This window comes from Pelodiscus sinensis, chromosome 1, assembly GCF_052426305.1.
Source record: "Pelodiscus sinensis isolate ZL-2025 chromosome 1, ASM5242630v1, whole genome shotgun sequence".
NCBI lineage: Eukaryota > Metazoa > Chordata > Testudines > Trionychidae > Pelodiscus > Pelodiscus sinensis.
In genome coordinates this window covers 147,332,547-147,360,176 of record NC_143052.1, presented here as the reverse complement: position 1 = coordinate 147,360,176, position 27,630 = coordinate 147,332,547, and the positions used below count along the sequence as shown (strand labels likewise).

Genomic DNA, 27,630 nt, shown 5'->3' with positions numbered 1-27,630 from the left:
TGTTTCTGCTAGGCTCTGGCACCAGCACCTGGAAGCAACTGTTGACTTAAAGCCCTGCCTGAAGTGGTTCCAGGTGGCCTTTTATGCAGAGAGTGTCCAGTCAGTCTGGATGCTCTCTTTCAAAAAAGCAGATTGTTTTTTCGATCTGCTTAGCCAGTGTGGACACGGTCTTTCTGAAGTTTTTCCAGAAGAAAGCTTCTTCTAAAAGAAGCTGCAGTCTAGATGTAGCCTAAGAGACTAAATTTGGAATCTATTGTGTTCTCTGTTCATAATTAGGCCTACGGTTTTACTGGACATACCACAACTCAGATACTTTAATGATTTATTTTAGAAGACAACAGTCTCGTGGCTAAAGGCTGAAGTCTGTAAAACAGGATCCCCGGAATCTATTCCTGACCATATAGTGTGACCTTTGGAAAGCCAGATTCTCATCTTCAAAGATGACACTCTGCAGCTGTCTCTAACAGGACACCTCAAACTGCAAAATGTTGAAGACTTTAGACTGAATATCTTGGTACCTGTTTCTCTGGCTGTAAAATATGAATACTGATTCTCACCATACCTCATCCAGACACTTGGTGCCTTAGTTCATTCAGGTTTGTAAAGTGTTCTTGAATCTCTTTGGTGAAAGGTGCTAGAGAGAAATGTAAATATTTTTACATTTAGTAAGTTAGGTCTGATTATCTCTATGTCATTCCTGCCTTCTAAATAACTATAGGCAGCACTCCATTACTCCCAGCAAACAGCCAGAGAAGAGCCACACGCAGATGCAATGTGGAGTTTGTGGAACAGCATACAGTCAATTTCACACCAATGTTTTACTTTTTTACCCTCCTTTTATTATTAATTTATATTTATATTTAACACTGGCTCTTAGCCTCTGGCCCAGACTAAAGCATTATAAGTTACTGTGAGAAAGAAAAGCTGTTAGTACTTGAACTTTGGGATACTCATTTAATAACCTCAACACTTCTAGTGTTTTATCTCCAGCAATGGCTAAAACCAGTGCTTCAGAAGAATTATCGATTTACACAGTTTAGAAATATGCATCTGTCTGGTTGTCTGTGATTCTGTTTGTTCAAGAACTGCTCCTCAACATTAAGAGCTAGGACCACCAAATTTGGAAGGCAGCTTCCTCTTATCATAACTTAAAGCAAGATCAGGATTTGGTTATGCCAAGGAAATAAGAAGTGCCTGAAATGAGACTTCTATAACACGGAAAAAAGGGGCACAGAGAGGAGGGACACAATACTGAGAGTGGCCACTGGGGTCACCAAGCCCAAAGGAGAGAGCTATACTGCAGAGAGACCACTAGGGCACCACCAAGAGAATGTCCAGAAGAGCTGGGACTTGCCATCTTGCCTGCTATCAGACAGGCTAAGTAGTTCCCCTGTCCCAAAACCTTTGCCCCCCAGCCCTTGGCCATAGCACTGGAGGGGGACAGAAAGCCCCAGACAGCTGGCTGGGAAGATCGGGAGGAGAGAGGAAAGGCCTCTGGTTTTCCCATAATTTTCTTTCTAACCTCCAAAACATCATGGTTAGGAACCCTGAAGCAGATGAATTTGTGTGTCACTTAAAAATTTCTACCCACTCTATTCTAACTATGCAGCTAGGTGGCTCTTACTACATTTAAAAGGCATAGGCACAGCGGTGGTCCCAGAACTGCTCCCCCGGCAGCTAGCCCTGTTGCAGCTCTGCAATTTAAGTGTAGTCAGACTCCTTTATTTAACTGCAGAGCCACAGCAGGGGTAGCACATGCCCCTCTTTATTGACTAATCAAGTAGTCGATGGAAATTCCAAGGACTATTTGATTAGCTAATTAAACACTACCTAACATCCCTAGTCATTAAATAACCCCATGTTCTGGTATTATGAGAAAAATAAATAGGAATACCTGGTCTACTTTCTCTGTCCTCTCTAAACTGCAAATACCAAACTAAAAGGCAATACCAATCTCCATAGGGAATTTTTTTTCAGGCTTTTAATCATTTTGAGCACCTGTCTTGGAACAACTTCTGTTATGTCCCTTTTGAGATGGGGTGATGTAAACCTGAGTGTTCCAGCTGAGGCTGTACTACTGATTTATATGATGGCTTTCTAATGTTTTCCATTCTATTTCTTGTATTTTTCGTATAAAATATATGTCTTATATTTTGCTTGCTTGTTTTGCTTTATGTTAATGTAAATGAGAAGCCTATTCGGTGCTCCTTTTCAGCTAGAACTAAAATTACAATAATGCATTGAAAAAACAAATGTTCATAAATTTTCCAAGCTGTGGGGAAAAAGAGGTACACATGCATGCTGTGCATGAAAATGTTTCCCACAGCAGTGTGGAAAACACTGAATTTATTGCACCAATTCAAAAAGATCCCGTATTTCCACAAGGTTCCTAAGCTGAGGAGGAAGCCTGGATTTCAAAACAGATTTGGGGATTCTTCCCTGTGCCTTCATCAGCACTGATATCTTCCACAGTCCTATTGGCCAAAGCAATTAATAAAATTTATTTTGCCTGGCAAGAGAATGGTAGCTTTCAAGGAGTCCAACAGGGAAAGGAATATGTTGCTGTAAATGGAGAGAACTCGTATTCCATTCAATCTCTGGACAGTGAGCAGTGTTCAATCATAATGAAGGCTCTTCAATGTACCACCTCCAAATCTTTTTCTATCAGAAAAGCCAGGAATCTGTAAATATGGAAGATAAATCACCATGTCAGAGCCAGCATATTATCAAGTTGACAACATTACTTCCTTTCCATCCCACTCTTCCTTCTGAATTAGGAATACCAAGTACTGCAGCATGCGCCTACGTAGTACCATCTTTTGAATTCAATGTAAAAGTGAGGTCCTGTCTATTGGGATATATAAAAATTAATAAGGGTCTGGGATGACTCACATCAGGGGTCTAGCTAAAATAGGCATTGCCCTTTAAACATGTTTTTTTCCCCCCCTTTGTTTCTTCAGTCTGGAAAGATAGATTAAGAATCAGGCTAAAGCAGGTATTATCCTTTCTGATGTATAAATATGCTCTCTTTGTTCTTGCAGCCTAGGAAGATAGACAAGCATGCAGCTTCTCTTCTTTGTTGTGTCTTTTACTTACTCTCACTGACTCTGTAAAAAATATTTTCAGAGTTACTTTTCTTGTAATCTCTGTAACCTGATGATTTGAAAAGTTTGTAGTGTAGAAAGGTGTTGATTTAATTAGAAATTCTGTAAATAGTCAATTAGGGGAGGATAATAATAATATTCATCACCTGCTTGTTAATATTCATTTTATGGGAGTTAACATCCTAAATAAGGTTTTATGGAAAGTAATGATAGACATGTGAATTAATATACTAAAATAGATAAAAGGGTATAATTGTTGCCAAATTGTTGCCACTCGGAACGTTGTGCTATATATCTGAGGTAAACGTGCGTGGGCAATAGAGCTGTTCTGTTTACCCCATCTGCTCTTGAGTTGCCTGTTTCTTCTCTAACACTGTCCACTGGCCTACAGGGCTTCTGGAGCTTTATGAAAGAATTGCAGTCTCAGGAGTACCGTCCTGGCCAAATTCCAAGTTGGTTTACTACATTGTTCCTCTCTAAATCTCTCTGCAATTTCAATTATATACAGCAGCCTTTTTCCTTTTCTAAACTATTATATACAGTTACTGTGCTCTACTAAACAGGTGCTGTGTTCTACTCCAGAGATGGCTGCAGTTTAGCAGTAATTAAGATAACAGTCTTTACATATCAAGGTGTGAAGTTTGGCGAAATCCATCAGAACGAAGAAAGCTGCAGTAAGGTATCAGCACTCACATTTCTGCTGTGTATGTCTAGATAGCGCTTATACTGTGAGAATCAGCGCTTACAAAGAAAGTCTATTCAAAACTACCAGAAATGTCCTTGCTTAATGGGATTTCATGTAGATTTACACTGCAGAGGGCATACAAACACACAATTTCCCAACGGAAAGAGGATCCATGATTCTTTCATCCTATACTATACTACTGCTCTCGTGGCAGCATCTCCTGCAGCTGTCAGCAAGATTATGGTTTGGGAGTCACCTCATCCCTCTGTCTACACATAGGCAGAGCTGAGGTGCTCGCCCAACAGGACATATAGCCTTTCTTACACTGTGACAGCAACCCAGATAATCAATCTACTGTACAAAAGCAATATCAAAATATAAAGTATCTTAATCAAAAGCAGTATATCTGAAAACATGGAGGAAGGGAAAGTACTTTAGACTTCACAATAAAAACAGCCTGTGGGAGTTATCCTACAATGGTAGACTGAAGCCTGGTCTACATTAGAAAATTCGTTTGGTATAATTATGCCATTCTGAAGTGTGAGAAATCTATACCCCTAAGGGTAGGCATGTTACGTATCATGTAAATGAACAGTTGTGTAACCGCATGAAATATCTGCGGTTACATGTCTATCTGATAGTCCCCAGGGGTGGGGCCAGCAGCCAGTGCACTCCCGGCCCCCACTACCAGGAAGACCACTGCCACCTTGCACTACCATGCAGGGTAGCAGGCAGGAGCCAGTCTGTAAAGAGAGCTAGTTTAAAAACCAGCTCCGCATGCAGACTGGGTGCCTGCTGCCCCATGCTGCTGTCTCCGATAGAGGCAGCCGGACAGGGTGCTAGCAGCCCTTGTCCTCGGGCCATCAAATCTGGTCTGCAGCAGCAGCCCCTGTCCATGGGCAATCTGAGCTCCCCATGGAGAGAGGTGACTCCGTGGGATGCAGAGCTACCTCTCTCCAACAGGGACTGCTGCTGCAGACCAGCCTCTGTCTGTGGTGGGCCCCAGGCTTGCTGCAAAGAGAGGCTACTTTGTGACAATCTCCCCTGCCCCACCCCCTGCTACTGGCTCTATTAGAGGAAATAGCAGGGAGTAGAGGGAGGAGGCGGTGGAATCACGGAACTGATGCTGCGGGGAGCCGCTTTGAAGCGCCCCTTCCTCTCTCCCTCCCTCGCTGTCTCTATCAGAGACAGCAATGGGAGGGGGGGGGAGAGAGTCGGACAACGACTAGTTTACTACTATGTTGACTGTCCAATAAGCATTTGCTTATCAGATAGTCGACTACGGGGGTGAGGGGCAGGAGGACCCAGTGCTTGTGGTTAGCTAGCTTAAAGCCCAAGGACCAGCTCCTACTCCCCATCTTGCTGCCTCTGATATAGAGGCAGCAAGAGGGGTGTGTGCATGTAATCCAAGATTAGCCGATAAACCCCGGCTGGTTAATCATGTAGTTGACTACACATTGACATCCCTACCAGAGAGATGCAGTTAAAGCAATCTAGCCCTAATGCAGACAGTGCTAAGCTCACAGGAGAGCTGTCCCATTGACCTAGTTACTGCTTCTTGGGAAGATGGACTACCTATGCCAATGAGAGAACCTCTCCTGTTGACACAGGTAAGATCTATACTGAAGCGTCACTGTCACACATACAGTATTTAATAGTGCAGCTGTGCCAATGAAGCATTCAAATGTAGATAAGAAAGCCACAGATCTTGGCAAAAATATCAGTTCACCGGAGAAGTGCAAGACTTGGGGGCTTTCAACTCAAAGTACTTCACAAACTTACAGCGATAGACAAAGTGGATTCACAGGGATCACTTAGCCGTCACTATAATGCAGTCAGATCTGGGGTGAAACTAGACAACAGTTGATAGCACAGCCAATTGAAATTGCAATGGTATGCCACAGAAGGAAAATGTGAGTACAGGCAGTCCCCGGGTTACGTACAAGATAGGGACTGTAGGTTTGTTCTTAAGTTGAATTTGTATGTAAGTCGGAACTGGTACATATTGTAGGGGAAACTCTAGCCAAACATTTCTCCAGAGCTCAGTTTTATTCTCCCACACCTCACTTCCCTCAGTCCTTTATTCTCAAGCTGAGGTGTCTGCTGAGAAAAGCCACTCCACGTCTCCCTGGTCTGCTGGAGGGGGGGCACTAGCTTCGCGTCTCCCTGGTCTGCTGGGGGAAAGCAGCTAGTGCGGGGTTGCCTCACCCCGTTTGTAAGTAGGGATCTGATGTAAGTCGGATCCATGTAACCCAGGGACTGCCTGTACTAGAATTCAAAGGCAGTACTACACTGGGGCTATCAATCAAACTTTTGCCAAAACAGCTATCGGATCCTTAAAACTGTGGTCCTCCTCACCTGTGGTTATTTTATCACTCCAAAAGATAGCACAGCACTTCACATCTACACTCAGGTATTAGTCCACTATCAACTTAGGAGACAGAATGCAATAACCAGATTCAACAGCACATATCCTAGACCATCCTCTGTGTTCTCTGCTGGTTTCCCACCAACACCAGTGGGATCTGACCACACTCAGAGATCTGACTGATGCTATGGCTGCAAGCTAAATGCAAGATCCCTAGGCTAAGGCATGATTTAACATATGCTTAGGGTCTATTCTTCCATCCATACTTAGGAGAGTTTTGCCATGTATATCCCTGAAGCCAGGAGTGGAAAGAACAGATCCCACTACTATTTTACTATAGATACACAAGGAGCAGATAATTCCAAACACTAATAGTAGGGAATATACTGAAGCTCCTAGACCCCTGTTCAGTTTGTCTGTCTACAACAGGGCTGGGCAAAATACAGCCCGGAGGCCAGATCCAGCCCACCAAGCAACTCAATCCATCCAGCCCGCGGACCACTCTGCCAGGACCCTCAGGCATGCAGCTGCTGCAGTTTAAAGCTCAATCTGTGCAGCTCTCTGCTCTGCAGGCAGGAGGAGGCTGTGTGTGATCTGCCTGCCCCCAGCCCAATCCTCAGCTCCTATGGGCTTGACAAAGCCTTTGCCGGGATGATTTAGTTGGGATTGGTCCTGCCTAGAGCAGGGGGCTGGACTTGATGACCTTCTGAGGTCTCTTCCATCTCTATGGTTCTATGATTGGCTGGAAACAACCAGTCAATAGGAGCTGAGAGACTGACCTTGGGAATGGGGGCAACACAAGCCTGTTCCCTTTTCTGCAGCTGAGAGCCACATGGAAGAAGCAGCCTGCAGTTTCAAGCAGTTTGGGGCTGCTGCAGGCAGCGAGTCCAGCCTGCCTTGGGGGTGCTGGCCAGGAGATTCTTTGGTAAGCACTTCTCAGCCAAAGACTGCCTCTGGCACCCCTGCTCTCCCTCCCCCAGGCCACCATCCAAATCCTCTGCACCCCCTTGCCCCAGGCCACAACTCTCTCCCAGACCCTGTACCCTACACCCTCCCCAGGCCAGAATCCTCTCACCTATACTGCCTCCTGCACACCATCCCCAATCCCCTGCCCCAGGTCACAACCTCCTCCCTTTACTCAAACTCCTTCTCAGACCTCATGCTGTCTCGTGTACCCCACTTCCTTACCCCTTTTGTATCCAATCTTCACCATAGACCCCACAATCTCCTCTACTGAAAAGTGCAGCCCTTGACCTCTTTCCAAAATCTTGGAGTGGCTCCTTCCACCAAAAATTATTGCACACCCCAGTCTACAACAATACTTCAACTTTAGTGATTCAGGAGCCAAATCTGCATTACCCAAAAGACCCACAGTACTGTAAATTTATTGTTTTCTTTACTATTTACACACAAACACACACACACTTGATTATTCTGACTAAAGCCTCCTGACTAGTTGTTAATTAAATCAGTGTTTTAATATCATGTCTTGCAAATAGCCACTCAGGGCTTCTGAGCCTCAGTCTGAGCATCACTGGTCTACAATATATACTTTGACTTGTTTAAGTCCTATTTAACTTCTGTGCTGTCATCAAGGGAACAGATCAAAGTAGCTGGCAGTGAGCTGCAAATTTTTGCCCTTGGCCATAGAAAAAAGAAAGTTAATTCTTGGTTAGCCACTAAAACCTATTGTATACAATAATGTAATCTTGCATCATGGCTTCAAGACAAAAACAAACTCCTGCATTAAGCTATTATCTTCATGAAACAGAGATTCTCTTTTACGTGGGAAGGGGGTACTCTTCCAGGACTGAAATGGAAGAAAACAGATTTGCTTTTAAAAAAATTTGGATAAAAAGTATTGTGAAAAACTGAAATAATACTTTTCCTGCTTTCATTTTCACATTCCCCCCCCCCCCCCCCCAAAGGGACAAAGCACAGCACCGCAACAGGTTTTTAATGTGCAAGTTTTTCTATGTGTTCCTATAATATGCAACTACGTCACTAATGTGAATTAATTAAGCCTTACTACACTTCTCTTGAGATAGATCAGTCCTAAATTATATTCCCTGCTCAGTCACTAGCCTACTAAGTGACAAGTCATTCTTAGGTGCTTTGATTTCCCCATCTATAAAATGGAGATAACTATACTGTCCATCCTTGTAAAGTGCTTTGAGATCTGATAGAAAGTTCTGTATAAAGTTCTGTATTCTTACTCCCCTCATTTTACAGATGGGAACACAGTGTAACACAGAGGGGTGACACAGAGGATTGAAGTGACTTGTCCTAGGTGGGAGAGCCCAAGTCCCAGTTTCTAGTTAATACTTCCAATACTTCAATTAATCAAATTAGTTAAGCATTCAAAGTCCAATTAAGTTGCTATCATCCTGTACTTCTCTGATAGTTACACCAACTTCAGCAGAAATTATAATTTAAAATGTACATGACTAGCCCTGGTTATAAATAAAATTTTGATTGTGATTCAAAATGGTGCTGTGTGATTCTGAATACACAAGCTTGACAACTACTCAGAGATACTAATTCAGCTTCTTTTCCTCTCAATTTCATCTGATTCCCCGTGATGGCAATATTATTAGTTATTTCACTGCTTATTTTATAGCCAAAACATCCAGACTGCGGGTGGCGCATGTAAAAACTGGCACTAGGGATGTAAAATCCCAGTTCATCGGTTGATTGGTTAAACCTTTGCTTTAACCAGTTAAGTAGGATCCTGTTCACAGCACCCCTGCCCCCACACTTGGGGCTGCTGTCCTACCCCCCTCCCTGTGCTGGGAGGCTGGCAACCCCAAGCGTGAGGGGACAGCACCTGACCCCCACCCCCACACAGGGCTGGAGCAGCCCTCTGCCTGTGGCAGGCCACGGACTGCTCTTGGGTAACGGTTAACTAGTACCCGATAAGCATCTTTTCCATGTATCCAACAGCTGTGCTGCAGCAAAACTAATAACCTAACTACCAATAATCACTAGCATTTGAGCCAATATCTCCTATTCTGGGTGACCTTTTAAAGATCAGGGCCTTGTCAGCCAACAAAACCCACAGGTAGCAGTGTACCAAAACTAACAAAAAAAGCCCCGGGGGGGGGGGGGGGGGGGGGAGGGGGCGGGAGAAGAGAGGAGGAGGAGGAGAAGAGGAAGGAATCACTAACCTGATTATTGTCTCGTAACAAGTATCTCTTCTCTATGACCTGGGGGGAAGCAATCAAAGAGAGAACTTAGCAGGTGTGGCATGTACATATAACATGATTAACACTTTAAACAAGATTGAAAAACATCAACAATCGGGATACTTTATTCTCAAATGACAATCCTGACTCCAGACTGCCTAGGTTGGGCGATGCTGTGGAAGCAGTGTCCTCACTACACGGGCAAGAAGGAGCAGCTCATATTGCTCTCTGTTCTCCCTCGAAAAATCCAGGCCAAATAATGATTTGTACAAGAAAGGGGATCTCCTGAGCCTGCATTGCCTTCTCCATCCCGTCCCCTGGGAGCACTACATGGCTTCACCAAAGCATTCCCACTTCCAGTTTGGCTGTTTTCATAGTCACCCTGATGTTTCTCAGGGGAAGAGGGGTGAGAAATAAAGGACTCTATTTTTTTCTTCCAGATTTGTTTTAACCAGGAATAGCAGTGTTGGGCACCTGCATTTGGCACTCACTTAAGTGCTAGTAAAGTGCACTGTAAACCTACTAGCCCGTTAAATGATAGACAATGGAAATTTGCTAGTGCACTACAACACTTTACATTTTATTCAAATTTCAATGTTCTAAGCAGATACCATGGTCAATGTTTCACGTAGAGTAACTGTTCTCAGGAAATCTCCAAGGCTGAAGAATTGCTAACCCATCTCCTCTTCCAACTAGAGATTACAGAATTACGATCCCAGAAATAGCTTCAAGTCTCAAGGCATAAATTGCATAGTAAATGAATGTGGAAAAAGACAGATGAACATTATAGCTCAGGAAAAGTCACAGGAGACCCAAGTGGAGGCTGTGAAATCCAAAAAGTCATGAGCCAGCAGCTAAGGCAAAGTCTCATCAAGAAAGTTGACTGGTTTAAAAAAGGAGTTACATTTATTCTACTCTGTCTTCTAAGCAGAAGAGTGTTTCTAGGTCTATGATGGAGGTCCCCTGTGTTGCCCCAACATACATCATCCTGGGCATCCAGCATTAAAGGCATGAGAGTGGGACAAGATTCCTTTCCTAGAAAACAATTACAACGTCTTACTCAGCAGTAGGGTTATTTCAGAGCAACATCAGTTGCTCCTTTTCCGAGTTAGTCTAACTGGAAAAACTTAAAAAACAACAAATAGTCTTGCAGCACCTTAAAGGCTAACAAAGCATGCAGATGGGATGATTAGAGGGATGGAACTAGCCACAGTCAGACATAGTTCAGTAGGGAACAACAGAACATTTCCTATTCACCATTTAATTCTTTCCCTGTTCTCAACTCCCTATACAACTCAGACAACAAAACGCAGTAATGACTTAACAGTAATAATTTATCAGTTTGTTAGTTTAACTTAACTAAGTCATGTTTTAGATGAGACTGAAGACTCTGACAGTAGAGATTGTGTATTGCAGACTTAAGGGAGATTAGGTCTGAGAACTATCCAAAGCCATTTTCACTTGCAATTCCACACAGGATTTGAACCCAGACTCAAGAAGAAAGTGAGAACAGAAGCCCAACTATGCCATTAGCTCTCAGAAAACAGACAGGATTATTTACATAAAGAAAAACAAAAGACATAATTGAATTTGCATTACCTTATCAAAAAACCTGCTGAGCTTGACAGCATTGGATGAGCCTGCAGCCAGATAGCGGGGATTGGTGCAATCCTGGAACACACAAAAGGCAACTCACAATTAGGAACCATGTTATGCAACATTATTTTCAGGAGCTTTCCTGTTCCTTAAAAAAAAAAAAAAAAAAAGAAAGAAACACACACCCCACCAAACAGGTACACAGCACAACTCTTCATCTTAAACAAAATTATTTTTCAAGGTGCTTGATTTCTGTAGAATGCAAAAAACATGCAATGACAGCCCATACATGTGTCATTTTAAGAACTGATTCTCTAATAGGACATAAATGGGTGAAAACCAAGCCAAAACAGCTGAAATATTTCATTTTGCTGCAGTTAGTTATCTAGCAAAGGGAGTACAAGGAAATAAGTAAGTCCCTCTTTCCAGAAACATGCAGACAAGACCAGTGAAATAAACATGGCAAACTCATACTTAGGGCAGGTCAATACTACGGGGCAATGTAGTAAGGTATGCAACTACAGCTATGAGAACAGGGTAGCTGTAGTCGACGTACCTTAGATGGAGTTGCTGCAGAGTCTCTGCTGCAGGGGTTCAACGTGAGAAACTCTCCCACTGACTCCCCCTTACGCTTTTCTTTCCAGCGAAGTATTGGAGTCGATGAGAGCATGATCAGCAGTCGATTTACTGGATCTTTACAAGGCCCACTAAATTGACCCTTAGGAATTGATCACCACAGCACCACTCCTAATAAGTGTAGACCTGCCCTGACTTCTGCCAAATGGCTTTGGAACAGGACATGGAAAGTGAGGGGGGAAAAAAAAAATCACTGACTGACTTCCAAATGGAACAGGATAAAACTAATTGGGAAACTTTAAAAAAGTTCCTTTTAAACAGAGTTCTATACAAAAGAGATGGCTTCATCACACTCTCAAAACTCTGTGTTAAAGGGAACTTTAGAAGACCCACAACAAATACAAAATCTAAAGTAAGCTGTTTATAACAAGCAGCTGCTTAACATTTTTAAAAGGCACAGTAACAGAAACTGGAAAGCTGTTAGTAGTACAGCAAGAGGTACCCTCCACAGTCTTTCTTCCCTCCCTCCATGTGGAACAGGGATGTTAAATTTAGATTAGTTAATTAATCGAATAGTCAATGGGATCTACATTGACTATTCGATTAGTCTAGGTGGGTGCCTCTGCCTTTCAACTGTAACAAGAGCAGACACCCCACGGGGAGCGGGGCTCTTGTACATTTCAAAGGCAGAATCACAGCAAGTGGAGACTGCCTCAGTCTTTGCTCGTGCCGTTTCCCGCTGTTCCTATACCTCCCCACGAAGATAGTGCTGGGGGAGGAGAAGGGGAAGAGAATCGGCTTTTAAGACTCCCCCCCAGGTCCCATGATCCCTGTGGTGCCTGAGTCTTTTGCATTTCAAAGGCAGAATCGCAGCAGAAGTGCATGAGCGGAGACTGCTTCAGTTCCTGCTCGCAATGTTTCTTCCGCTGTGTCTCTACCTCCCCCTGTGGAGACGGTGCTGGGGGAAAGCCAACTTAACCGGCTCCTGCTCCCCCCTTGCTGCCGCTCTTTGATAGTGACAAAAGGACTAGGAACAACTAATTACATCACTAGTTGACTATCCGATAAGCTTATGCTTATCGGATAATCAACTTGTCCAGGGGTGGCTAACCTGTGGCTCTTCTCCCCCAAAAGTGTGGCTTGCGAAGTCGCTCCTGCGCCCTCTGCAAACAGCTCCCCCCACCCCTGTGCTCACTGGGGCAGTGATTCAAAATGGCACTGAAGATGACAGCCGTCAACAGGAGCTTGATATGGCCAAAAAGCCTAAGCTTGTTTTTTTTTTAAACTCAACAATTCTGGTGCAGCTCTTCGCATTTTTTCCGCCGCTGTTTCGGCTCTCTTTGTTAAATGGGTTGGCCATTCCTAGTCACTTACATTCCTAACACAGAGCTACTATGTTAAGATTTAGTGCACTACTGTTGCCCCTCTGACTGCATATACGCCTATAACAAAACATGGACTCCTTGTGATCTACCCTTTAGGCAGCTGAAGCTTCTTCACAAGTCAAAATACACATAATTGAATGAGTGGTTGTGGGCATAGCTGATGTCAGTCTGAAGTGGTCTAAGTAAGCCAAGAACTATTTGTCTATAAGCAATGCAAAAGGATGTGTCTAGGGTGGATGCTGTACTGAGGAACAATTGAGAGCCAATGATTCACAGAAGCAGCAGCGTAAGATTACTATGAACGTATCAAGGGTGCCTAATAATCAGCAGAAACTGAAGACTTTCACGTTGAGAAAGCCTATAGGAAAGATTCTTCCATGGCACTGGCTGCAACTTCCAAAAGAAATAACCTTTTAATATTCATAGTAACTCCAGTTTAGCCACTTAATTGACTCTTACAATAAGCAATTTTTCCCTCCTCCCCCATCACCTCGCCCCCACCTTCTGTTCTATGTAGCTGATTTGTTAGTTTGTAATTTGTTTACTTTTGTCATTGTATCCCTTTGTTACATAATGGTCATGCCAATTCCTTTTCCAAATATGATCTGAAGTGGGTCTGCCCCACGAAAGCTCATCACCTAATAAAACTATCTTGTTAGTCTTTAAAGTGCTACATGACTGCTTTTTTGTTTTGTTTTACCTAGATCATTCTCAGACCACACTCATGATTTTTCCTCACATTAAAATGCAGAAATCATCAATGTGACTGGTGAGAAAGAAATCCAGATTCCCTGTTTGTACCAGTACAACTGGAGTGCCTCCCACAATAACGCTTACTGGCAAAAGAAGTCACTCTGCATGTTATCTTCTTCAAAGCCCCAAGAGGCACAGGAAAGCCAATATACCAGAACAGCTTTCTAGCCCATGATAGAGAAGTAGATCCTCAGTGCTAAATATAAGACAAATAATTCTTGATACTGATCAGCCACTGATAGGGTTGGGAAAATGATTTATTTATTTGTGGGGAGAACTGACTCAACCAGGAATTTTCTGTAGAGCCCTGACTCAGCTTTGTAAACATGAACTAGAGTTTGACACTTGTCTTTTAAAAAGAAAATTTTCCAGACTTTTTAAAGACTTTTTTTAAAGTGAGCTGTGTGCTAGGGAAAAGTGTTGTTTTACAGCCCTGGAGACTGAAACCCTCTGTTCTCACAAAATATACAGCAGGCAATGCTTTCCCGGTCTGGCTGATGTGTCTTAATCCTGACCTGGTGGCTCATCTGAAAGCATTAAGACAAGTCCAATCTTCAAAGCTGAGAAGCAGACTGAAAATTTCAATACTACATTTCCATTCCCAAGACTTAGTTTCAAACAACATCCAGCCACTAATTCTGCCCACACAGAAGTATAGATATTGTGACATAGTGGGGATTTTGTCCACTCTTGTATTCTACTGTATTCACTATGTTGTTGCATTCACTGTTTGCTTTGTTGTGCTCTGTGTGACTCCTACTCTCCTGTGCTGCTCTGAGGGTAGGCATGTAGGGAATGGCCCAGGATGGCCTGACACCTGAGCTAGGTGGGGGATTCAGTCAGATGACACTTTGCCTGAGAATCTGAACAAAGGAGGGGGCAGGGCAGCCTGGAGAGTTGTGGGCAGTTGCTAGATGTGTGAGTTAGTTTTGGCTGGCTTGGAGGAGAAAGGATCCCAGCTGACCTGGGGGGCCAGGGCTCTGGACCTCCCTTTCCCCAAGATGGGCTGTATTGAATGCTCCTGGTTCCTGTAACAAGTCTGAGCTATGCTGTGTCTCTGTGGCTGTGGATGGGGCTGCAGGCCCCGGTTACAATATAAATGGGTGTAATCTGCATTTGCTCAGAAGGAAAGTTAGTGGCAAAAACCAAGAATAGGATTCAGGACTCCTGACTCCCAATTCCCTAACCTCTGTACCATCTTGCTGACTTCCCCACAACCAGCTCTTTTCTATGGGACATCTATTACTATTATTTCTCCTCTATGCATGCAAGGGTATGGTCAACCAACACTAAGTGACTCCAGAGTAACTGACCAGTCACTAGTAGCCTAGCTCCTACAACTGGAATCTAACAGTTCTGTCTGCCTGAAAAACATCATACAAACATAAGTTCTGGCAAAAATACTAACCAGATTAATCTCTTCTGCATTGAAATCCTCAGCCAGGAAAGCTATTCTGGTCAAAACTTCATTGCGCTTAGTCTCTGGGATCTGGTCCAATTTGGTTCCTATCACCAGTAGTGGAATCTGATTATCAGCAAACTGTTCACGGTCATAGTCCCTGGGCAGTGAAAACAGAGTAATACAAACCTAAGTGAGGCCAGAAAAAGGGAACCAACACCTACTCTTTCCAGTCTAAATGGGTGGCAGATTCTTGGATACTTTGTTCTGATGGCCAAGAGTGTGCCGTTCTGGGACTTGGAGGAGGGTTTCTGCAGTTGAATCACAGGGTGTGTTGGGAGATTTAGTGTGGAAACAGATAAGGAACTAGCACCAGACAAATGGGTTGGGGCTCTTGTCTAAAGAGAACAAGGTGGGAAACAGCAACTAAGAGATGAGCCAGATCACAATATCTAGCTACATAAAGAAGTTTTCATCCTTGCACGTCCTCCCTGCCCCAGACACTTTTCAGGGACCAGCAAAACCGCCTGGCACTCTGGCCTGGACAGATTTTGCCTCCCTGCAGGAAGGAGGGCCAGGAGGCGACAGCAGCTCTTTGCTGCGCTAAGGGTCCCGACACTCCAGGGCCCAGCAGGGAACTGCCGCCTCAGGCCAGGGCCAGCAGCTCTCGACACTCCAGCCTTGACCTCCCCCCCACCCAAGATTAGTGCACCAACACCAGCTTCCTGCAGGGGTGCGGGAGAGAAAAAAGCCACGAGATTCTGCACCAGGTCCAGTTTGCACTTCTCTGGCCTGGAGTCTCAGGGCTTTCTCCTCTCCACCTCTCCCGCAGGAAGCTGGCATGCTAATCTTGCTGAGGGTGCGGGGGAAAGAGTTGAGGCTGGAGTACCAGGCAGGTGGCAGCTCCCCAGAGCACTCCTAGCCCTGACCTAGGCAATGGTTCCCTGCTGGGTCCCAGATTGTCGGGGCCCTGAGTGCAGCAAGGAGCTGCTGCCCTTGTCCCCACTGTCCCCTGGCCCAGTCTTGTCGTCCTCCAGCAGCCAGAGGTGGGCCGAGAGGCCAGGGCTGGCTGCAATGAGGGAGGGGGGACCCCCACCCCAAGAAACTGGGGCTGCTTGCAGCCAGGAGGACGTGGAGGGGGAGGGAGGGCAAGAGGCCAGGGCTGCAACCAAGGAGATGTATGGAGGGTCCAGGGGTGGGAGCCAAGAGGCTGGGGCTGGCTGTGGCCAAGAGGGGGAGGGGGTAGCCACGAGGCTAGGGCTGGCATGGCCCCCGGCCCTCCCCAGTGGGCGTGTGTGTGTGTGTGTGTGTGTGTGTGTGTGTGTGTGTGTGTGTGTAAGGCCAGGGCTGTCTACCCCCCCAGATAGGGAGGTTGGCAAGTGTAGTAAGCAGGGGGCACTGCCCCCTAGTACGAGTTGGAGAAGAGCAGAAAGGAAACAGCAGCTGAGAGGCTGGTTGGGTCACACTGTGCATTTGAAAGGGAGAGAAGAAGAAAGGAACCAGTAGCTGAGGTGGGTCTAGGGATGTGAAAGTATAACTGTGTGAACGGTTCACCAATGAACTTGGGCTCATCAGTTAACACTGCCATCCCGCTGCCTCTGTACCAGAGGCAGCAGTGCAGGGCAGCAGGTGGAACCTGGCACACATGGGGAGCCAGCTGAAAATCCAGTTCCTGGCATGTACCAGCTCCCAGCGAGCTGCCTTCTGCTCTGTGCTATGCATCTGTCTGCGGTGCACATGTAGTGGGGGGGCAGAACCCTCACTATAATCCCCACACATACTCGTTCCATTACTCTCACTCTCCTTTGTATGATTTTTTTTCCAGGGTTTGAAAATCTTCCTCTTTATACTTGTAACCAAGAACAGGGAAAAACAGCAACAAATACTCAGATGGGGCAGTACTGAAAACACATGGTCTGTGAACAGATTTCTTTAGTGAAATTTTTCAGAGATTTGCTAAAGAAATCTGCAAGATTTAGTGTTTCATTACTCCTCACAGGAAAAGAAGCCAGCTAGGACATGGAAACATACACATTTTCATGATAATTCACAATAGATGGCTCTGAATGCCACAAAGCAGCTATGAAAATCTTTGGGGTAGCAGAAAACTATATCTGTTCCCACATAAACCTCAACAAATATAGAAGCAATACGGAGACATGCTCCTCTGACCCCAGACTATGCCCAGAAAGCCCAAGGATTTAGTTGCAATGGGAACTAGGGATGTAATAGTGTAGTCGATTAACCAATACAGCATTAACCTATGAGGTTTTGCTTAGACTACACGTATTTCCCCCCACCCCTTGCCAATAATTTTAGCAGCAGGCTGGCCAGCAGCTCAGCTCAGTCCCAGCTTGCACTAGGCCCTGAACCTACACTTGCTGTGGCTCTGCATTTAAAGTGTATTAGGAGCCAGGTGGGCAGGCAGCTCGGCTCAATTCCGGCTTGTGCTGGGTCCAGGAGCTCAGACCACTTTCTCCCGGACAGAGAATAGTCAACTAACTGATAAAAAAATCATGAGGTTAATTGACATTCAGTTAACCGGTAGTTAACATCCCTAGTGGGAACGGTTCTTTAGATGGAATAGCAGTATCGTTTCTTTTCCATAGTCCCAAAACTCTTCTCAGACTTCCCAACTACACCCTAACCCAAGAACTCAGCACTTCCTGTGGATTTCAAGGGGCCTTAGTGATAAAGGATGAAGAGTTACAGGACAGCTGGAGTCATGTGTCTGATACTGTGGGCATGTTGTACACTCACCCATTTGTCACTAGCACTCCACTTGGAGCCACATCTCGGTTAAGTGCTTCCAAAGACCATCGATACAAGTTCTGGGAGGACTTCTTGTTAGTTAAGTCATGCACTAATATTATACCTAAACAGAGAGAAAAAAAAAAAAGACAGAACATTCCTTAATCATATGGTATTTTCCTAAACTCACCTTTGCACATCAGAGACTAGAAAACTGTGCAACTGAGAAAGAAGAGAGCCTCATCTGGAGTCAGGCTGAAAACATTAGCAAGGAGGAGCTATGTGGTACTACAGGCAGTCCCCGGGTTACGTACAAGATAGGGACTGTAGGTTTGTTCTTAAGTTGAATTTGTATGTAAGTTGGAACTGGTACATATTGTAGGGGAAACTCTAGCCAAACATTTTTTTTAGTTTTGGATAGCATAGGGAAAGGTTAACTCCCCTCTAATGTTTGTTTTGCTGTCTGTTCCCCTGTTCAGAAGATTTCACATCTATTTCTGTCCCTGTGACAAACTCAGGACTAAAGGAGTAACTCATCAAATACCAAACAGCTCTGAACCATGCTTTGAGCTAATAGCTTTATTTCCACACACCACCCAGGGTTCTAGGAGGAGGGTTCTTTTTTTGCTAACACAAGGAGGCCAGCACTTTGTTTGTTTTGGTGGAGTCTTTGTTTGCCCAGGGAGCCCAGCATGTATAGGGGGAGGAGGGGCGGAGAGGCTGCTTTTGTCTGCTGTTCGGCAGCCTGTTGCTGGCAGGAGGGGAGGGGGGAGGCGTGCAGGATGCGAGGCCGCGGGGGAGGGGGGGGGGCAGTGGGCGTGGGGAGGCACTTTTCCTCTGCCCGGCAGCTCTGCGGGATCCCAGTCCCTGTGGCCAGCTGCTGCAGGCAGAGGCCAGTTGGAGCCGGCAGGCCGGAGGAGCAGGCCGAAGAGGAGGAGGAGGTGGATTCTAGGACCCAGGTGAGCGAGCCCCGGGGACGCTGCTGCGCTCAGGGAGCCCGGCATGTATAGAGGGGAGGAGGGGCAGAGAGGCTGCTTTTGTCTGCTGTTCGGCAGCCTGTTGCTCAGGGGAGGGGGCAGCCTGTTGCTGGCAGGTGGGGGGGGGGGGGGCAGCGGGCGTGGGGAGGCACTTTTCCTCTGCCCGGCAGCTCTGCGGGACCCCAGTCGGAGCTGGCCCGAGGAGGAGGAGGATCCTAGGACCCAGGTGAGCGAGCCCCGGGAATGCTGCTGCGCATGTGCGGGAGTTGCCTCACCCCGTTCGTATCTAGGGATCCGACGTAAGTCGGATCCACGTAAGTCGGGGACTGCCTGTACTGTAAATTGCCTTGTCTTTATGGAGGCATGGTTAAATGTGTTAGAGTTAAATGGGACCTGAAGAGAGAGGATGGAGGGATTGGTTTTTTGCTCTTTTTGTTTTTTAATGGTGTATAAAGAAGTTATAAAAGAATATCCCTCTTTTTTTACTTGTTTTTTTAACTTTAGAAGTTATCAGAAATGACAATGTTTATGTTTCTTTTTCTGAGTCACTTGAATTGAAAAGGCATAACAAACTACAAAGTTTTCAACAATATATCTAAAAATCTTCTCTCCCACTGAATGAGGTTGCATTCATTTACAGGCAGGGCTTGTAGCCTTGCCCATTATTAAGGCTGCCTGACAGTTCCCTTTATAAGACCCTGTTTTCAATTGCTTATAATTTTGCCAAACTGTAACCATTTGGGCTGAACTTTTCCCACACTGGATGTCTGCCTCAGACTGAATATGGAATAACTTTTGAATAGTTCAACCAATTTCAGTCATTGCCAAGAACAAGGCTAGGGAAAATAGACTGTTTTGCCCTTGTTAAAAAATGCCAGGTCAACTTTTCAAGGAGGGATTTACAATTTTTAAGGGATGTGCCTTTTGTCATTCTTGTGAAAATCTGCCCAAAATTCACTGTAATATAAGCCCTTTAAATAAATGTTTGCATATGCTCCAAAGAGATTTCTTAAATTTTAGTAGCTAAATTCCCTGAAGATTTTATTCACACTGGGCATGCATGAACCTAGGCTGAGCAGGACTGTTCCCCATAATTGCAGCCCTAGACTGGTCCAGGGCCAAGCACCAGAACTGTGAGCAGGAAGCCTCTCTCTCCTGGGTTTTCAATGACCCTCCTGCTATCCACAATTCGTGTGAAGTAAGCTGTTTGATTTAATGCATTGGGGATACAGGACAGGCCTTCTAGGAAAGGGCATGGAGGTAAGTAGATTGGGACTAGGAGTGCCTTGATGTGGATGGAAACTGAAGGCTTACCTACAATGGCAAGTTATTGCACTGTAACTTTCTCGCTCAGAAGTGAAAAAACCAAAACACATACCCTAACTGAAGTTACAGCACTGTACAGCACAAACGCAAACAGGCTCCTGAAGCAATTAGCTACTCCCCTCATACGGGTGGTTTCTCTCTCCCATAGAACTGCAGCCACAACCATACTGTTGTGTGAAAATGCTGCCATGGCAGCACTTTAATGCTCTGAGCATAGACAAAGCCTGAGACTGGACCATGGTAGGGGGAAGTGGAAACTGGGACTGAGAGTTCAGATGGAGGCACACCAGGCATAGGGACCAGAGGCAGACTAGGATTAGAAGCGGAGGATGAAAATAAGAAAAGGAATGGGGAAACAGAAGTTGAGGGGAGGGAGACCGAGACTGGATGAGGAATGGGAGGATGGGGAAAAAAAGACTGGAACTAGCTGGACAAGGAGTTGGGGGAAGAGGATGGTCTCATAGTTAAGGCAGTTGATGCTGCCCAGAGAATTTGACTCTAGCCCTGCCTTTGCTAGGGAGTTCCTCCATCGAACTGTGCAAGTTACATAATAATCACTTATGAAAAGTTTAGTTATGTGTGTGATCCTCAGATTCTTGGCGTCCAAATTGAGTTCTGGGTCGTATAGGTTCCGGAGCCACCTGCACTGCAGCTCTACATTTTAAATGCTGTATAACAGCCCAGCAGCTTTTACATTTAAAATGCAGGAGGCGTGGTCCCGGCTCGCACTGAGTCCAGCAGCCCCTGTTTGGGGCAGCCAGGGCTGGCTGTAGGCAGGGGCTGCTTGGGCAGCAGCCCACTGTCCGTGCCCAGCCCTGGCTGCCGCGAACAAGGGGCTGCTTGACAGCAACAGCCCCTGTCCACAAGGGGGCCCAGCTCTCTGCTGGGATCCTTGCAGACAAATGCTGCTTTGTGTAGCATCCCCTATTCCTCCCCCCCCCCCCCCCCCACCAATGCCTCTGATAGCCTCTGCAGGGCTCTTGTACATTTCAAAAGCAACAGTGCCTGCAGTAGGAACAGAGCGAGCAGAGACTGAAGCAGTCCCCACTTGCACCCTTTCCCCACTGGGCCTCTGCCTCCCCTGTCCCCCATGGAGATGGTGCTGGGAGGTACTGCCTCTCCTGCCCCGCAGCACCGGCTCCTGCTCCGCCCCCCTTGCTGTCTCTGTGTGATAAAGAGGGGGAAGGAGGCGGAGGAACTAGTTGATAAGCTAAATAGTTGCTAACATCCCTAGTAGGAGGAAATAAATGTCTTCATAGCAGAGTTTGAATAGCACGAAGTAAATAAGGCCTATGGCTACATGTTGAACAGGGAGACAAAAATAAAATATTCAACAGCTGCTCACTATGTAAGTGCTGTCCATTCTATACACTCAGACAAGAATCCTGAACAAAAAATGGTATGTGAATGAGTAATTACAGACTATCATAATAGAGAAGCACAAGTGGGTTGAATTAAGGTTGCACAGGCAACCTGAATTCTGGTATTTCCTAACTTCTGTGTGCTTGACTTTGCAACTTTAAAAATAGTCTTTGAGCAGGTAATATATTTTCATGTCATACCCCCCCTCCCAAGTTCTCCATTCTACAGTCCCAGAGCAGACAAGACCTGATTTTCTACTTCTGAAGAGAAACGTTTCAGTCTGGCTTTATACAGCATAAAGGGCAAAACCCCAATCTTTCATCATCAGTAGCATCACAATAACACTTGCACAATAAGCTCCTTTTTTGTCCCCCAAACTCTTAAGAAGTCCCTCCCAATTCCAATAAGTGTGGGAATTTGGGGGCAGAAGAAAATTTTCTCCAACACAAGAGGTGAATTGGCTCAGCTGATTGAGTTATGGTAACCAGAATATGATGGGCTGGATTTTTCAATTTGCTACATTCACTTCATGCAGCAAAAAGTGAACATACCTGCAACGGTGTCATTTCCCTCCCAAGCACGCTTTATGAAATTTGGCTTATGAATATAAATGTGTGTAACTCGAAGATGTTTTTGACAAAATACCTTATGTAACCTATCAATTTTAATGTTACAATTGGCTGGATCTGTATATCCTATTTTGATGTGTATGAGAAGTTAGAAATATGAAGATTGAGACTATTTATAATTTTAATTGTGCTAATGAGCACGATTATTGGTGTCCCCCTCCCAAAATTTAATGACTTAGTGATCAACTTAATGACTTGTAAACAGCTTTCTTTTTCCTGTAACTCTCCCACTGGCCCCGTGCTCCCCACAGCGTTTCAAAGCGGCAGTGCCGCATGAAACTTGGGATCAGCTGGGGAGTCCCCAGCTGACCCCAGGTTCCATGCGGCCCTGCTGCTTTGAAACACGATGGGGAGCCCAGCATCAGAGTCCACGCGGCATTTCAAAGCGGCAGATTCCCCCACTGGCCCCAGGCTCCACACAGCCATGCCGCTTTGAAACACTGCATGCAGCCTGGGTCAGCTGGGGACTCCCAGCTGGCCCCAGGCTGCATGCAATATTTCAAAGCAGCAGCGCTGCATGGAGTCCAGGGTCTGGCCCTAGGCTCCACATAGTGCTCCCACTTTGAAGCACACCCGCTTTTCTTCCCCCATGCCTTGCTGGCTCTGACAGCAGAAAAGGGGGGAAGCAACTACTGTAGTTGACTAGTTGTTCATATCCCTATTAGTGAATTAGAACTATGAGTCTTTTCATTTTTATTTAGTAACTTACTTTGACCTGTCTGTTTTCACTTGCAAACAAACACTTAAATCCTACTGTTTGTACTTAATTAAAAATACTTTTGTTTACAATTTGGCCCAGTGTAAATAATTGTTATTTGGGGGGAAATGTACATTTCTCTGTCATTGATAAAGAGGAAGACCATCTTCATGAGCTTTCCCTGTGCAAAATCTTTTACACAGAGGATGGACGGATTTATCTGGGATTTTGATTCCTTTTGAGGGCTGGTTTCCTGGGTGCTGTGCCCTAGAACTGCATCCTCTTACAGCTGAAGTGTTCTGCATTGCTCTGCAGGGGATGGTAACCCCAATTCTGTGCCTTGCCTATATCTTGTCCAGAGGATCTGGCTCAGCAGGACAGAGCGGAGCGGAGCCCCAGAGAGCAAGAAGGCAGGCATCAGTGGCATGATCAGCACACCAAGGAACCAATCCCAAAGGGACTTCTGTAACTGCACCCCATCACAATGTCCTGTTGGATATTCCCCCTGTAGAATTTCCCTTGTGTAGGGGGACTCTCTTGTGCAAAAAAGACAGAAGTGTCATAACCACCTCCTTCACCTGCTCTGCCACCATGTGACCATACCACCTGGTACTGGGATTCCATTTTGACTCTGGTATTTTTCCATGTAAAGGGGGGAGGGGTTGGTGTAGAATAAAAGGTTTTCACCCTGGGTAAATGTGTTATATTGAAATGAAAACTTTCTTAGTTTGCCAAATAGCTAGTAGAGACATGCATAAACAACATTTCCTGTATTTAAAAAGTTAAATTTATGGCCCTTTTCCTTGCCAAGATATTTACAACTGTACACCCAATAGTACGAAAAATTACAGGCCAATCCTAGTAGCTGTTCTCTTCTCAGACCACAACCTCCCACAGCTAGAGCTCCTCATTCAATTAGTAATTCCTGGCAGCAGCCAGCACCTTCTTCTCCCAAAATCCTGCCAAAGGAGATGGGCATTTGGGGGATGCCTCTAGGTTTCTCCAGAATTTAATATGCCATGTAATTAAAAACAAGGAAAGAGCACACACTCTTGGTGTGCACACACCAACATGGGAAGACCATTCCCTTTGTTCACAACATTTGCATCCCGTTGAAAGCTTTTTTTCCTGTGTTCACACACCTGGTTTCCCATAGACGCCTCCCATCTTACACAGTAACATGATGCTACCTTTCCATCAACACAACTATCACTTCTTTAAGACCATGCTGCAAAGGATTTTTCCCCAACAGTGCTAGACAGGCTCAAACAGATCTCTTTAACCTTCTGTGCATCCAGTGAGACCCCACTGCACAAGCTCATTTGACTAGGAAGAGCAACTCAAAAAAGGGCAATACTGAGACAAAGCCTGATACAAGAGAGACCTATCACCCATTGCCTGTTCAAAACCTTGTCTACAAGCCAGCAGATGCAACAAAGCCACAAGGTCTCAAGCTGAAGCTCATTAACACTTAACCTGTAGTAAGCAAACAGCAAACCACACACTACTTCATCAACAACGAAGTCCTCAGTATGGCCTGGGTTTAAACTATAAGCATGGTGCCTCTGAATTTGATGTTTTCCAGCCCATCACAGGCCCAGAAAAGACAAGTAGGCAGGACAAAGGACTACATTCATCTTCTCTTCTTACATCAGATCCAAAAAGCACCTGAATAAGATTGTTAGACAAATTCAATTGACTATCTAAACAAGACAACCAATATTCATATAGCTTTCATGCTCAGTTTCAGACCACCAAAGACTAAAGATTTCATAAAATAGTGATAGAAATGTAGCCGTGTTAGTCTGGTGTAGCTAAAACAAAATACAGGACTATGTAGCACTTTAAAGACTAACAAGTTGGTTTATTAGATGATGAGCTTTCGTGGGCCAGACCCACTTCCTCAGATCAAATAGTGGAAGAAAATAGTCACAGCCATATATACCAAAGGATACAATTTAAAAAAGTGAACACATATGAAAAGGACAAATCACATTTCAGAACAGAAGGGGATGCGGGGGAAGGAAGGAAGGTGAATGCTTGTGAGTTAATGATATTAGAGGTGGGGAAGGGTAGATGTCTGTGAGTTAATAGTGTTAGAGGTGATAATTAGGGAAGCTATCTTTGTAATGGCTAAGATAGCTGGAGTCTTTGTTCATGCCCCCGCGGAGAGTGTCGAATTTTAGCATGAATGCCAGTTCAGAGGATTCTCTTTCAAGTGCAGATTTGAATGTCTTCTGAAGTAGGATGCAGGTGAGTAGGTCATTGAGACAGTGTCCTTTTTGGTTGAAATGGCAAGCAACTGTATACCTAGAAACCATCTACTACAAGACAGACCCAAGAAAACCAACAATAGAACACCACTTGTCATCACCTACAGCTCCCAACTTAAACCTGTCCAACACATTATTAATAAATTACAGCCTATACTGGAACAGGACACTAAACTCCAAGAAGCTCTGGGAGACAGACCCATAGTCTCCTATAGATAACCACCTAACCTCAAGATGATTCTTACCAACAACCACAGGACATACCACACTAATACCAACCCTGGTACTTTCCCTTGCAACAAACCCCGTTGCCAGCTTTGTCCACATATTCACTCTGCTGACACCATTACTGGGCCTAACCAAGTGAGTTATAAGATCAAGAATACATATTCCTGTGCCTCCAGAAATATAATCTATGCTATCATGTGCCGAAAGTGTCCGTCTGCTATGTACATTGGACAAACGTCTCAGACGCTTTGCCAAAGAATCAATGCCCACAAAACAGACAGACAGGATCACAAAGAAAAAACAGTTGCTTGCCATTTCAACCAAAAAGGACACGGTCTCAATGACCTACTCACCTGCATCCTACTTCAGAAGACATTCAAATCTGCACTTGAAATAGAATCCTCTGAACTGGCATTCATGCTAAAATTCGACACTCTCCGCGGGGGCATGAACAAAGACTCCAGCTATCTTCCCCATTACAAAGATAGCTTCTCTAATTATTACCTCTAACACTATTAAATCACAGACATCTACCCTTCCCCACCTCTAATATCATTAACTCACAGGCATTCACCTTCCTCCCCCCCGCCCCGCATCCCCCTTCTGTTCTGAAATGTGATTTGTCCTTTTCATATGTGTTCACTTTTTTTTAATTGTATCCTTTGGTATATATGGCTGTGACTATTTTCTTCCACTATTTGATCTGAGGAAGTGGGTCTGGCCCATGAAAGCTCATCATCTAATAAATCATCTTGTTAGTCTTTAAAGTGCTACATAGTCCTGTATTGTGTTTCATAAAATAGGTGATACTTTGTCAACAGTGGTGTTAAAATACTCCAGACCTCTGTGGAGACTTCAACATCCTTCAGTTGGAAAAGCCCAAAATTTAATTTCCCCATTTGGGGGGGAAGAGGAAGAGAAAAATAATGCTAGGAACCACACATGATGGATGCTTACCACACTGCTTAATGTACTACTGAATAGCACTCAAGATACCATGACAAGAGACATAGAACAAGAACTTGAATAAAATAGCATATTTGGGACAAAATTTTCAAAACTGGTTATTAATTCTGGTTGCCTTGTTTTTTCCCCCATGAACTCCCTCTGCCTTGTTTTCACTTATGGCATAAGTAAGGGGTTACAGGACATTATATATTATATTATTCTATTTTAATTTAAATGATGTTTTATGAATTACAAGAATATAAATCCATGTTTCAAAACTAGGATACCATTTACCAATTAATATAAAATATTAATTCCTACCTGGGAGGAGGTTGTGAGATTCAGCTGTTAAAAGCTATTTTGCAGATGAAGTGAAAAAAGGCGTGATGGTAATCAGAATGTTTTATGAGACAATATCCCACAGTCTGCTGGGGCTGCAAATACCTGGCAGAACTATTGTAAATGATTTTACAACCAATACATTTTTCCAAGCATAGGTCCTGAAGCAGCCAGCAGACAGAAAAAAAATTATGTTCCTGCATGTTTATGAGGCCTGGAAGAGTGAAACATGTCTTCATTACTGCATGCATAGCCTGAGGAAACCCTACTGAAGTTTCAAGGACTCCCTGTTGTGTTAGTTCTGGAACACAGAAAGTCTGAAACAGAGTGAAATGCTGGATTCTGCTCATTTGCATAATTACTCAGAATCTTTTTCCAGCTCACAGCTGGTTCCACACAGCTATGTTTGACTTAAGAAATCTATACATTTTTTTCTAATTTCTTTTTTTAAGAAGAAAAAATAAGATCAGCAAGACCTGGGAGAATCCTGACTCAAAATCAATAGCGATATCTCATATCCGAACGTAGCTGGAAACAAAAATATATTTACACCAAACATACTTTACCATTCACAGAGTTGTAAAACACCGCCCGTGTGCTTTTCACACTACTAGCACTGCCCACTGAACCACCAACATCCCATAACTCGATGTAGTAGGTCTTCTCTTCTGGAGTCCCCTCTTTGTAATCATGGATCTGGAAAAAAAACCCCAACAATTCATAAATATGCACAGTATCAATTGCAGAAGGTGAGCCACACAATAAGGACCTCAGCTGGATGGGCAAAAAAACACAGGGATGGAACTGAAACTTTTAAATCAAGTACAGGCAGTCCCCGGGTTACATGGATCCGACTTACATCGGATCCCTACTTACAAACGGGGTGAGGCAACCCCGCACTAGTTGCTTTTCCCCCTAGCAGACCAGGGAGACGCGAAGCTAGCGCCCCACCCAGCAGACCAGGGAGACGCGGAGCGGCTTTTCTCAGCAGACACCTCAGCTTGAGAATAAAGGACTGAGGGAAGTGAGGTGTGGGAGAATAAAACTGA

At 44.7% G+C, this 27,630-nt stretch overlaps 1 protein-coding gene across 3 annotated transcripts in view; it reads right to left on the bottom strand.

Annotated features, from left to right (window-relative positions):
• Positions 1–2,299: 2,299 nt before the first annotated feature.
• Positions 2,300–27,630, bottom strand: part of RABL3 (RAB, member of RAS oncogene family like 3) — a 34,944-nt gene continuing 9,613 nt past the window's right edge. For all 3 annotated transcript variants that reach the window (XM_025189594.3, XM_014578481.4, XM_006132907.5), the window contains exons 3-8: positions 27,148–27,277; positions 17,812–17,926; positions 15,061–15,211; positions 10,942–11,013; positions 9,325–9,363; positions 2,300–2,681 (exon numbers count right to left, since the gene is read on the bottom strand). In XM_025189594.3, coding sequence (XP_025045379.2) covers positions 2,616–2,681; positions 9,325–9,363; positions 10,942–11,013; positions 15,061–15,211; positions 17,812–17,926; positions 27,148–27,277 — 573 coding nt within the window. In that variant the 3' untranslated portion in view covers positions 2,300–2,615. The remainder of the gene's footprint in view (positions 2,682–9,324; positions 9,364–10,941; positions 11,014–15,060; positions 15,212–17,811; positions 17,927–27,147; positions 27,278–27,630) is intronic.